Consider the following 14007-nt stretch of genomic DNA (forward strand, 5'->3'; position numbering starts at 1 on the left):
AACATGACAAGGATATGACCTATCTAAAAATTTCATTAGTGTACTTACGAATTACAGGTAGCATCAAAGATTTCCAGGTAAGAAAATTATCTTCTGTTAATTTCACTAAGACAAAATTCGAAAAATAATTGAGAGGAACCTTATAAATTGAAATAGTAGTAGGATTTTCCATTGTTGATGATGACCGGGGAAGAAACTCTTGAACCATTAATAGAGAAAGAAAAGATAAATTAAGGTTCCCGGATCACAGACACAACATAACATACTACATTCGTCCCTAATTAGATGACCTAGTTAAAATTTACTAGTAAATTTAGAAATAATTTATCTCTCAAACTATACAACGGATTTTCGTAAATTTTGTATCATCGGAAAGCATTTTAAAACACTTATCTAATGAATATAAATATGACTATCAAATTTTACATATCTCTTATAATAATACTAATCTATCACTCCACTTATTTATGGTATAGGTCATCTAATTAGGGACGGATGGAGTATAATATACGCTGATAAAAGACTGACAAGAAGAAATAAAATGCAGTTGGACTCGGTTTATACAAACCAATGACAGTTACACACATGTAACGTAATAGATTTACTAATAACAACATATAACTAACTGATCTAAACATAATGTTAGAGAGACTAAAACAAAAACTAAAAGAAATTGTAACTTGCGTTTACTAAGTAAGACCATTAGATCCGCTACCATTTATTTAACTAAACTTCGATAGCAATTGTCTCTTTTGAGAAAAAACAAAAGGAAAAGAAAAAACTAAAAAGAGTCAATTGAGCATTTCCATTAGCACGCATTAGAGTGATCGAATATTTCAACCTTATTCATCTTGCATCAGCTTGACGAAGATGGAGTAATAACAATTAACAAACAAAAAGTAAGAACACAAAGAAAGATTAGCCCACTAAATATATAAAATGTTCTAATTTTTTTATTGGATATCCCCGAAGGGACAATATAATCTTGAGCTCTCAATAAATTTCCATAACCACAAGGTTTCTTTTCATATTCTATCTGACTTACTTGGGTTTGAAAAAGCTGACCTTGATACCAGTGTTTATCACAGTAAAAAACCCAGCTGCAACCAATATGCATGTCAATGCTATACCAAGAATTCCAAGTCCCCAGTTAACGTACCACATTGCACTATGTGGTTTTGGTTTATTGACGGAAATCCACATGAAACATGGATAAACTAAAGTGATTGGTAATGCTAACCCTCCGATTAAACCAGCAAGACTACCCAAGAATGGTATTGCAACCGCCACAAAGAAGTTTATAAATCCGAAAAACAGACGAGTCAATACTCGAACCCACCATGGACATGCCTTGTGAAACCTGTTTGTGTATCTCTGTTCCATATCATCAAAAGATGGCATTCCATAGATTTGGAAAGAGCATACTGCATTTACCACTATTGCTGAACCCGTCAGTACAAGAACTGTCTTGGATGTATCCCGGCTGTGAAATGCGAATAACGCTGACAACATTCCTCCGTTTTCTGGTATCTGCATAATGATTTAATTTGAGTTAACTAATTCGCAGGGTTACGCATTTGTTATTGTTTAACTTTGGTGTTTGTTTACCATATGACCATAAGCCCAATAACCTCCTATTGCCAGAGGAAATAGGCACATAGCGATTATTGCATAGGCAAGCTTTACACCTCTCCACATAGGCACTTTGGATGGGTATTTTTCACTTGATGGCAGTGTTCCCTGCACCCCCCATTAATGCAAAATTATGATTAAATAATTATTTGATAATCTTATCCCACTACTAATAATTTACAATCAATGGAATGTACCACGGTGCCACACTAATGCTGTCGTCACCCCAACTATAATGACGATTTTTTTTTGTCTTTCTTTTTCGGTATTTAATATGGATAATTTTGTAGCTTGGATTTTTCAACAAAGTTGAAAGTTCCAAACTCATGCGCTCATGTTTGACTTCGTCTTTCTTTGGCCAAAATGGTCAAATAGCCCAAGGGTCAACGTTATTTAATTCATGAACTAAACACGATTAACCAACTGATAATGATACATCAAAGAGCTCTTTTCTTTTCTCCTCAATGAATATTATAACAAAGTAGTCGGTCGTATTTTTCTGATGATGTATCTGGAATTTAAAGTTCTTTTTGTTTTTTAATTATCCAAAATTTTATCAATATAAATCAGTTACAAACTGAAAATTTCCCACACCCTTATAGTCCAATTTCCATTTATAGTAACAGTTTTTTTTCTCGATTAAACAAACATATGTTGTTAAGGAAGAAATGCATACCTGAATCTCGAGAACAAGATTATGTCCTCTGAAAGCAAATGCGATAATACCAAGGCCATTGAGCTGACCGAAAATCTTTAAAACATCAGAACTTTCATCAACGGGATCGTAAGTAGCACCAGGAATCCTGCCTTTGATTATTGAAACGACAACCATAATCGTACAGTACCCAACGGCTGTAACAGCGCCAATTAACGAAACACCGGCGATAGAATTCAAATTTGGAAGCTGAGAAAACACTACTGCAACGCATGTAAATACCAAATACCATTCAGTGGGAGTCAATGGCTTAGGGTTGCTACATGTGCCTGCACATAGTGTCTGATAGATTAGCTTCATAGTTGAACCACCTATGATGATCAAGGCAATACATGTTCCTGCTGATAGGTACACAATTGGAACCGTGGCTATAATTTTTCTTGCCCTTCCACCTATATAAACAATATTAATAAATTAAGTTAAGTACCATTCAAAATTATTCATTATAAATCTCATTAGCCAGAATGAATAATTAATCAAGTTGTTTACACGCAATTTCAGCTAAATGGAATACTTTGTTTGACCGGGTATATTTCTTAGTTGTAGCAAGTACCATATGCTGCCGTGAAAAGATCTAAGTATCGACTATAGCGAGTTCCGTCAACTGATTCATGAAGCTGAACAAGCAACCAGAGAGTGTAAAGTTGCCATGAAAATGCAATTGTCAAGCTTATGATTCCCCAAGTCCTGCATGTAAGAATCAGTAGGAAAAATGGATTAGTGTGTGTGTGTGATTAATTAGCTTAAGACACAAAAATTAACATTATTACTTACCAACCAAGAATAGTAAAGGCAACCGGAAGAACCAAAGCTTGAATACCAATACCGGAACAAAGAGTATGAAAAGCGGCATAATACGCGTTACCGTTCCTAGATTCGGTTAAAGGAAGCCAATTATCAGGATCATCATGATGAGTTTCTAACTTAGTCATTTTAATGATTTTTCTTACCGGGCTACCTAATGGTGTAAGAAACCGTGGTGTTAATGAAAGTCTTGAATTTGGTGTTTTAGCATTCGGGGTATGAATATTAGTAGATAAAGATTTTTCTTGGTGAATTGGGCTCTCGAGTAGTAAAGGAGATCTACTCAACGATGGTGAATGAAATTGAGAAGGTGGAGCAGAAATTGGTGGTATTGGAGGTGCCATTGCTGATGATCTTGGTGTTATTGGTAGGGAACTAATTTCTCCTTTGCCTCCGTAGATTTCATCCATTGCTCTCGAGTTAGAAATGCTCCCTATAGTATGAGGTATGGATTTTTCTTTTGAATTTTGCGTACGTGTTTACAGATTGTTAGAGCATCTCCAATGCTAGGGGTGAAGGTAATCCTAGGTGGAGGTCCTATTAATACCTTTTTGTTGTGGGTCATTACTATGTGACTAAAAAAAATGAAAGTTATACTTTCTACCTCAAATTTCATCTCCAATGCCAAGATATTACTACCCTATAACTTAGAGACAAATTAATTTTGGAATAAAGAATTGATTATGTGTCAAAAGACCTTGGGTCATGGAGAAGGTAAAGATATGACTTTCTCCTTTACCCTTTCTTATGAGATGGCATCCATGTCATGCTTTTAACTTACCTTGACCTTGGCATTGAAGATAAATTCTTGGTTAGAAAAGTGCTAAATCCTAGATGTCTTGTCTTTTTAAGACCTTCACCCCTAGCATTGGAGATGCTCTTATGGAAGTGTAAATTTGGGCATTTAAAGGAGTGCCAAGTATGGGTAAGTACCTAATTTACAGATCTTCATGCAGAATGGGAAGAGCTTTATTAGTGACAAAAGAACCAAGAACCCCCTTTTTGCCTAGAGTGCGAGTTGTGTCGCCCACTTTTAAAGGGGTAATGAGAATCACTGAATCTATAAGCATTGTTTGTGCATGGTCAAAGAATAGTTGGGTTGGCAACATCACCGTAGAAGAAGGATGGGATTTCTTGAAAATTTGTGATTGTTCGCCTAGCAGCCTTTCTGTAGAATTTCTAGATCAATGAAGTTGACCAGATAGTTTGTTTGGAAAATTTAGGCCAGTTGAAAATTCTATATCACTATGTAATTGTTTCTGCATATTCCAATTCCAAGTATATTTGTGAGAACTCCAACGCATTGTATCTTGCAAAGAAGAAAAAAACATAACAACTATATATGTTTTACACTTTCACTTCAAATTCAAACTAATAGACATCAAATATTGATTGGCCTGATATGGAAAGCAGTACTAAAAAAGTTTAGCTAGCAAAGTTATGTTGTTTTTTACTTTTTACAAATAAATTCATGGGGAGTCAGTCAGGACTCAGCATGGACCATATACTTCATCAAGCAAAATCGTAAACAGAGGTCTTTGCTACAACTAATTTAGAGTAAACTATCTTGTAGATTTCTCCAGTAAAGAAAGAACATACTCCATATGTTGAGCTTCACATGGCAGTCTAAGAGGTCCATTACAGGCTAACCCAAACTCATCTTCTGCCATTTTAAGTAGCTCCTGGAACGGTTGACTACCTAAATATTGCAACGGAACAACAAAACGGTTTTGGTCTGTCGTATACACAACGAAATGGCCTTTGTTAGCAGTGGTAGTAGTACTACAACTTATCTCCATCTTTCTATTACTCCCGGTCCCTGTTAATCCACTCCAGTTCTTCTTCGGCATCACTGTCTCCACAGATAGAACAATATATATAGTAGCACTCTTGTATATTTCAGGTCGCTCAATTTGTATTTTATTGCCTTGGATAATGCTAATACAAGTATCTTCCGCGCCTGCAAATTACACAAGAGATGATTTGCTTCTTCTTGTGAGTTAATTGGAGTTACGCTTAGAAGTTGTAGTACATATTTATAGCCAGAGTTGGGTAAAGATATTTTAGAAAAAGTAAACTAGAAATTGTAAGAGAAATGCAATGTATGGAGGTGTTGATTAGTCATGACTAAAACTCACAACCCCTCTCAATAATGGTTTTTCGTGGTAGCTAATGTTTCCGGCCCATCAAACAGTGTAATCATCAGAAGATTCACAAAAAGGAGGTACTAATGTGCTGCGCTAGTACTAATTAGGTCTAGAGTTTGGATCTTCAGACCAGGGCGGTATAACAGTGTGACATTGTCGGTCATCTTTATTACATTTGGCACCAATAGTTTACGAATCTGTGTCCGAACATCAAATGACATTGTACGTCATCCTTATTTAGCCAACCTGCAACTTGATAAGGCTACGAATACGATAATGTCTTTCTTTCAAACAACATTCTAGAAACCATCAACTGTAAGCATTTCATGCCCATGGAACTAACAACCAACTTACCAAGCATTATTTGGACGATAGGGCTGCTGATTAGTTGACAAATTTGAATGTGGCACATTTACGGTTTAGACATGTTTGAGTGGTGCAACTAGTTAGCTCGGCAACAGTACTCACATTGTTTGACTATGTTTCCATTTTTACAAGTTAGGCTAATTGGTTGCTGCACGGTATACCTCTTCAGGGAAAAGTCTATGTTGATGTGCATGTGAATTATGAAGCTTTAAGAAACAAAACCCTAGTTAGCTAGCTAACAACTAGGGCAAAGATTACCACCTCTTTCAGTACACATGAATCACATGCAGTTTTCGGATTATCTGCTCGCAGGATAGCTAATACGTTGCCACTTGCTAGGTTCTACAAATAACTTCTATTGCGCGCCTATGAAAGGTGATATGTTCTAGCCAGATTACTTGTATGTAACATTTAAACAACTGTTTAACCATCGATAAATATCTTTGCTTAACTATCTACCAAATGGAATTAGGCCAAGTCGGTTTGAAATCAATCTAGAAACAAAACATATTGGCTTATCGAGATGCCAAGGGACAATTCAACACCCAACAGTATAAGTTTGGAGTTGTGAAAATTCTAGATGATAATTTGGTGGTTAATTTATTTTTATCACGGAGGAAAAATTTCATAGATCAAAACAAAAATGCTTATACAATTTCGTACATAACCCCCACAAAGTTTGGGCTTGGTCTCATTTTGTTGAGAGGTTAGGATGCTTACCGAAGAAAGATTTTTTTGGGATCATGGTTTTTTTTTTGGGACCATGGTTTTATTTTGGATAAAGACATTAGAAGTAAATCTAGGTCATCCCTTGTCTAGATATTTATATTAATACCTAAATTACCCTCCTGATTAATTTTGAGTGATGATTAGTTAGTGTTAATAATAGTTAGTGTAATGATTAGTGAGATGATTAAGTTAAAGATAATTAGTGAGATTAAAAAATCAGATGGTTTTTCTTTTAAAGAAGTAGAATTATTGAGAGAGTAAAGTTAGAGAAGATGAAGAAGGAAAACATGAAAAACGATGGATTTTACCAACCACAACCGGAGGAAGGGTATTTGGGTACCCATGTATGCTTCAAACTTAGATAATGTTGGTTGAATTGTTCCAAACTTTCAAAAAAATTAATTTTTTTATGTAGATTTGGGCCAGTTCGGTTACCATATGTCAAGAACATGTAACCGAACACACCTGAAAGTGTAGTTCGGTCATGTTTTCCAAACACGCAGGTTACCAAACTCGCTCGTTAATGGAGGTTTTGGTCGTACAGTGTAATGTTCGGTTACCTAGGATAAAATGGTAGGTAACCGAACTTTGAACTTAACAATTTATTTGGGTACATCTTGTGTGTTCGGTTAGTTCGCAAACTTCAACGCAACCAAGTTTCCAACCGAACTGCAGGTTAAAAGTAACCTAGTGTCAGAAGTTCGGTTGGTTCGCAAACTTCAACATATTTTGCGAATCAACCGAACTGGGCTTATATATGCATATATGCAATTAGGCAAACGTTCGGTTACTACGAAATTTATTTCTTGGCGAATTAGATAGAGTTCGGTTACGAAGTTTCAAAGGTAGAGTTCGGTTACAAAGAAAACTTAATATTTTTGCGAACGAACGAAACTTGTGGACTTCTCATTATTTTCATAAACTAAAGTTCGGTGATATCCTTATTTTGCGAAGGAACCGAACTTATGGACTTGTGTTGTTCTAATACAAGGAGTTCGGTTAAACGTATTTTTTGGCGAATCTTAGTTCGGTTAAGAAAAAATAATTCGTGATAACCAAACTTTTCTCTGAAAAAAAACCCTCCATTAAACCTCTCTGCAACTTCCATTTTCAACTCATTTTAATGATTACTTCTCATTTATTCAACCAAAAACGAATGACAAGTAATGGGTTTGTGAGAATATGTTTGTTAATGTTTTAAATTAAGCTATATATATATATAGTGGTGGTGGTGGTAATCGGAGGTGGTGGTGGTAATCGGTGGTTGGTGGTGGTGATGGTGGGAGGTGGTGGTGGTAATCGGCAATGGTGGGAGGTGATGGTGGGAGGAGGTGGTGGTTATATATATATGTAGATGGTTATTGGGTTGGTTTTAAATTAAATTAAGTTAAGGATAGGTTAGTCATTTCAATGTTTTAGGACACTCCTTATAACTATAAGGAAGGTGGCCTAATAAAATCATGGTCCCCTCAAAAAAATCATGATCCCTAAAAAATCGTTCTTACTGAATATCTGGTTTCATACCACATATGCAAGCAAATGGTAACTAGGAAGCCATCCATGAGATTGACTTGGTAGATACACCACAAATTGTTTGGTCGGATTGTGTTGTGAGCTTAGGATGCAAGCACCAAATCCATGTGCCGTTGTGGCTACACAAAGTTAAGTTAAGAGATATGCATCAATGCCTAATGTGCATCGATACGTAACTTGGAAGGTGACGCCACGAGGAATAACATCTAATAAAGAAGTGATTAGTAGGAGTATGTCGAACTTATTTTGATGACCGTGACCAAAAGGTCCAAAACCACCTCTAATGGGCCAGTCTGGAACTGATCAAAAAATGCTCACTCGTATGGGTTATCGTATGGGAAATCTACAAAACAGTCCCGCAATTAACACCCGGTTTACAAAATGGTCATACTTTCTTAAGGAAGAGAATTAAGTGGTGACTCACAGTTAAATATGTTAATGAATTAAATATATACCTTTTGTATTTAATCCTCCATACATAATTTTAATTTTTTCCCTTCATTATAATTTTTTGACGGTGGTACTATTTGTAGGTGGTGGTGTCGCCGCTTACATTTCGTTACATCACATCCAGGATCGTTAGAATGCATTCAGGATCGTTACACCGTATTCAGAATCGTTACACCATAGTCATCCAAAGAGTTCATCACTTCCCCTCTGGGGTTTAGCGAAGATTCTTAAGCTTCCACCACCACCACCACCATCGCTTCATCACCACCACCTCAACCAATTAGTTAATTGAGGAGGGTATTTTGTGGGAGGATATTTTTGGAAATTCAAAAGTATTAAATCAGATAGAATAAGATCATGTAAACCACAAAAGTATGACCGTTTTGTAAAGGAAATACAAAAATTATGATCATTCTGTAATTGGTCCTTTTTTTGGGGGGATGTTTATTAAAGAACAATTTATTTAGGGAGCAGCTCGTGTTTTATTTTTAGGGACCTTTTTTCATTTTGAATGGGTTACTATGAGTAAATCAAAACCTTTGTCTACATATTTTAGTTAATGGTAAAAATGTCTTTTCTATATGAGTTAAGCTAGTTTACTGTTTTTATGAAAATCCTAGTCATATTTGATAGCACCGATTCGAGAACGGGATCGTTACATTGACTTTTTACATGAATTTTGTGATAAATAGACAACAAGACGATTATATCACTTCCAAAATATTTCCATGAAAACAGATAAACTAATTCTACCTTTTCAATCAAACTCAATCCTAGCTTACCAATAAACCAAAATCTAAGTAACCAAACAACATTAAATGACCTTGTTAGTTTTTTTTCTTGAGAAACCCTATGCAAAGTTACAAGTCTACATGAGCAGATTTGTTACAATCATCAAGTGTTCCAAACATTGCTCTAGGTTTTGTAACACAATCAAAACTGAAGTAACAAACTAAACTAAAATAGTATCTAACTTCTAGAGCGAGTTCGGTCTGAATCTGGTGGGGATCGGTCGGAATATGGTTAGTGTCTTTCTGAGAGTTGGAGTTTCGGCTGTGGTGTCTATTGCAGTTGTTGTTGTTGTTTCTAGTGAATGAGTCGAAGTGGGTGATGTTGTTTTTGTTGTTGTTTCAGTAGAAACTGAAGAAGAGTTTCACTTACCAAAAACCCAAATCCCATCTGTTAAACATCATTATCATACAAAGACAAATCAGAGATTTAGAAAAAAGCCAAGAACGGAACCCTAAATCAAAAAGAGTTTGAAAATCTAAATAACAAGGGGAAAAAAAAAAGCTTCAAAAAAGCAAGAACAACCATCTAAGTTAGATTAATAGGTAGGTAGAGAAAGTAAATGATCGAAATAGGTTGTAGATTTCCCCAGATTTGCTCCATCATATAAGAGCAGATTTGCTCCAAAGGTTTCAGGCGGTGATGGGTTTTGTTATCGCTGGAGAGGAGAGAGAGTTTTTTTTTTTGTAAATGATTAGATTGGATTTGTACGTTAGATAAATGATTTGAGTTAGTGTTAGTTTTAGAATTAGAATTATTTAGAGATAGAAAAAGAAAAAGATTTTTTGATTTTTTTTTAAAATTAAAAATAGGTTTTGAGATTCTTGAATCCAGAGTAAGTGATTCGAGTGAATACTCCAATGAATTCAAACCTTCACATCATAGAGTAAACAAAGTATCTGTTAATCTTCACAACAATCCGCTACTGGGTGATCCGTTAAAAGATAATTGTGGTTTTCACGTTGCAGTTAACATATACAGTCATTTTCACATCATGTCAAGGAACATAATGAGTGTCAAATTAATTATATGAGGTAAAGGTTATTGAAGAAACTACGGGACAATCCGATATTTTACAAGTAAATGGTGATAGAGACGACTTTTGGGGTAAACGAGGGGTTTTTTAAGTTCCAATGCCATTTACGTGGGGACAATCATAAGGGCTTATTGGATGCACATGACAATATGTAGGCACTTAATCTTCTCCGTACTCAACTGTGTGGTTCATTATTTCTCAAAAGGTGAAAAGACGAGGATACCCAAATACACCACAATATTTTTGTTGCAACCTATAAGTCCTCTACCGAATGTGATCGTCTATGGATAGAGTCGAGATAATACTACAATTCAGTTCATACTTCGTGTGATCGTCTATGGATACGAGATCGAGACAATACAACAAAAAGATAACTGGTGTGATTGACTATGGAAATAACATCGAGACAATACAACAACAAAGTGTGTTACTTGATAATAGGTTCGGAAATCATCAAACTCTATAGGATCACTCTCAAGTAATTCAGAGTTAACGTACAAGTGTAATTTACTTTTAATTATAAAAAACAACAATTATAATTTCGAAATAGAAAAGTAAATGACACAACAAGATTTTGTTAACGAGGAAACCGCAAATGCAGAAAACCCCCGGGACCTAGTTCAGTTTTGAATACTCTCAGAATTAAGTCGCTATAAAAAATCTAATACCAACTTTGTATAGTTGAGACCAAGCATACTACCCCGAGCTACTTAGTTCCCTCAGTATCCCTGCGCCGTCAACTTCTAGAGTCGTGCACGTGAATAGCAAGGCCTTTGGATCGTATTCCAAACAACCAAGGAGTAATATGTTTGATAACCACTCTAATCAATCTTGCTACAAGATATAGATGAGACGTTGACAAATGCTCTTCCGTTTAATCTAGTAAACTCCTTTGTCTGGTTAGATCAATCTATCCAATAACTACTGAAGCAGTCAAGTTTAGCTTCACACTCAATCGATATAGTTCTCAAAGAGAAATATAGAGAGCTGCATAGATTGGCATGTAATACCCGGTATTTTTTTATTATCGTTTGGGGTCGGGTTAGACCATTGAGCATGTTATTTAGGTTGTTGTTCCTCGGCCTTAGCCTAGGTGGGTTGCTTGAACTAGAAAAGATACATGGTAGGGTGGAAATAATGCCACTTAATTTATTTTAATGTGTAAATAAAGTTTAGAAAAAATGAAAAGACAATTAAATAAATTAATAAATAGAATTATGTGTATTAATATTGGTATTAATGTTAATGGGGGTTATAAACATAATAAGTTAATATGGGTTTTATACAAAATTGGAAGAAATGATTTTAAAGAAGGGAAAATCTAAAAGTTATGGAGAATGAGAAGGAAATGGAGCTAGAGTTTTTAGAGAATAAGGATGAGGAAAATCATGAGGTGTTTGTAACAAATTAAGAGGTAGAATGCTAGATTCTCTTTCTCTTTGTGTTTTGATTTTGATTTCGTTAATTTTACATAGTTAGGTTTTTGAAATTTATTTGTGTCATTATATGCATCCAATTGATGATCATCCTTGTGATATTGATAGAAAACATATTTAGGAAAGACTAGTTAAAATTTGAGGATATTTCACCAGATATTCACCGTTGAATGCTTGTTTGAACTTGGATATTGACTTCTGAAATTTGTGTACAATTTCGCTTTGTCTGTTCTTGGCTGTGTTTCGGAAATCTTGATGATATCAAAATGATTTTATGTCTTAATTAAAGTTGTGTATTTATGTGTTATATTTAATTGTGCGTTGAGTTTGCTAAATTTCAAATTATTATGAATTTACTGTGAATATTTTGTTAAAATGATGTAATCTGCCCAGATTTTAGAAGGATCGTATAAAGTCATTATCTTTCATTTGAACCGTTGATTTTATGTAAATTTTGGATATATCATGTATAAATATGTTATAAATGGTCACCTAAAATTTGAATACGATCGGATCGAGGAATCATTGTGAAACCTGTAATATACAATTCTACAGTTACTGTGTTTGCTTAAATGCTTCAAAGAAATATATGTTATTTGTCATGTTTGCTAGTATTGTGGTTTAAACATGAATTAGTATGTTTGTTTTGATGACGGGGCACGAACTGAGGATACTCGTGCAACTTGTCGGAATGACCCCGATAAGCGGATTGGCAGGGCACGAACCGAGGAAACTCGTGCATAAAGATAAATGAATGAGTTTATTTTATGGATATATAAGTAAATTCTTGAAGTTGTGTTTGAATTCTCATGTTGTGTGTGCTCTTCGATTGATTGGTATTTTTCGCATGTTTTGAGAAAGGGAATGCATTCTATTGAGCTGTCATCTCACCCTAATTGACATTTCTTGCAGATATTACGGAATGTGGAAGTGGAAACTAAGAAGTTAGCTATTTTGTTGAATTTGTTGTATTTCTTTTATTTGTTTGAAGTGTAATTTAATTTTAATATTTTTTGAGAATGTTATTAGTGGATTTATATAATTAATTAAACTCATGTATAAGAATAATTCCTCAAGCTTAGTGAAGTAATTATATAAAAAATAACATTTTTGTCTCTTTCCGACCTGTAACACTTCGAGTTCGGATCTTCATATGGGTTTGACCCTGGTCTGGAACTCGGGGTGTTACATGTTGGTATCAGAGCTCTAGGATTTAGATCTTGAATGAGACCGAAAAATAAATTATTTGAAATGTTGATGTGATGCTAAGCATGCTTGTTTGACTTGATTGTTGTATTGCTTGCTTCATTGCATTAGTTGTATTCTAGCTTTTGTGTATTTAGGTGATTTGTTTTTGGAATTTTGAGACTATAGGTATGTTCTAAATTTCAGGACGAAATTTCTTTTACGGTGGTAGAATGTAATACCCGGTATTTTTTTATTACCGTTTGGGGTCGGGTTAGACCATTGAGCATGTCATTTAGGTTGTTGCTCCTCGGTCTTAGCCTAAGTGGGTTGCTTGAACTAGAAAAGATACATGGTAGGGTGGAAATAGTGCCACTTAATTTATTTTAATGTGTAAATAAAGTTTAGAGAAAATGAAAAGACAATTGAATAAATTAATAAATAGAATTATGTGTATTAATATTGGTATTAATGTTAATGGGGGTTATAAACATAATAAGTTAATAGTTTTATATAAATTGGAAAAAATGATTTTAAAGAAGGGAAAAACTAAAAGGTATGGACAATGAGAAGGAGATGGAGCTATAGTTTTTAGAGAATAAGGATGAGGAAAATCATGAGGTGTTTGTAACAAATTAAGAGGTAGAATGCTAGATTCTCTTTCTCTTTGTGTTTTGATTTTGATTTCGTTAATTTTACATAGTTAGGTTTTTGAAATTTATTTGTGTCATTATATGCATCCAATTGATGATCAACCTTGTGTTATTCATGTACAACATGTTTAGGAAAAACTAGTTAAAATTTGAGGATATTTCACCAGATATTCACCGTTGAATGTTTGTTTGAACTTGGATATTGACTTCTGAAATTTGTGTACAATTTCGCTTTGTCTGTTCTTGGCTGTGTTTCGGCAATCTTGATGATATCAAAATGATTTTATTTCTTAATTAAAGTTGTAGATTTATGTCTTATATTTAATTGTGCGTTGAGTTTGCTAAATTTCAAATTATTATGAATTTACTGTGAATATTTTGTTAAAATGATGTAATCTGCCCAGATTTTAGAAGGATCGTATAAAATCATTATCTTTCATTTAAACCGTTGGTTTTCTGTACATTTTGGATATATCATGTATAAATATGTTATAAATGTGCTCCTAAAATTTGAAGACGATCGGATCAAGGA

The 14007-nt window shown here is 34.5% G+C and overlaps 1 protein-coding gene across 1 annotated transcript; it reads right to left on the reverse strand.

Moving 5' to 3' along the window:
* Positions 1-833: 833 nt before the first annotated feature.
* LOC113330689 (lysine histidine transporter-like 8) lies at positions 834-3637 on the reverse strand. Its single transcript, XM_026577520.1, has 5 exons — positions 3122-3637; positions 2901-3034; positions 2309-2739; positions 1609-1740; positions 834-1530 (listed from the first exon to the last, which is right to left on the reverse strand). The coding sequence occupies exons 1-5, from the start codon at positions 3559-3561 to the stop codon at positions 1042-1044; spliced, it is 1626 nt and encodes a 541-aa protein (XP_026433305.1). The 5' UTR covers positions 3562-3637; the 3' UTR covers positions 834-1041.
* Positions 3638-14007: the final 10370 nt, after the last annotated feature.

The sequence above is a fragment of the Papaver somniferum genome, chromosome 1, assembly GCF_003573695.1.
Source record: "Papaver somniferum cultivar HN1 chromosome 1, ASM357369v1, whole genome shotgun sequence".
Lineage (NCBI taxonomy): Eukaryota > Viridiplantae > Streptophyta > Magnoliopsida > Ranunculales > Papaveraceae > Papaver > Papaver somniferum.

Excerpts from the sequence above, each read along its gene's own strand:
- LOC113330689 (XM_026577520.1), bottom strand. The coding sequence starts at position 3,561 with ATGGATGAAATCTACGGAGGCAAAGGAGAAATTAGTTCCCTACCAATA. Across the intron at positions 2,740-2,900 it reads TCTTTTCACGGCAGCATATG|GTGGAAGGGCAAGAAAAATT; the intron begins GTACTTGCTACA and ends TTGTTTATATAG. Across the intron at positions 1,741-2,308 it reads ATCTTGTTCTCGAGATTCAG|GGAACACTGCCATCAAGTGA; the intron begins GTATGCATTTCT and ends TGGGGGGTGCAG.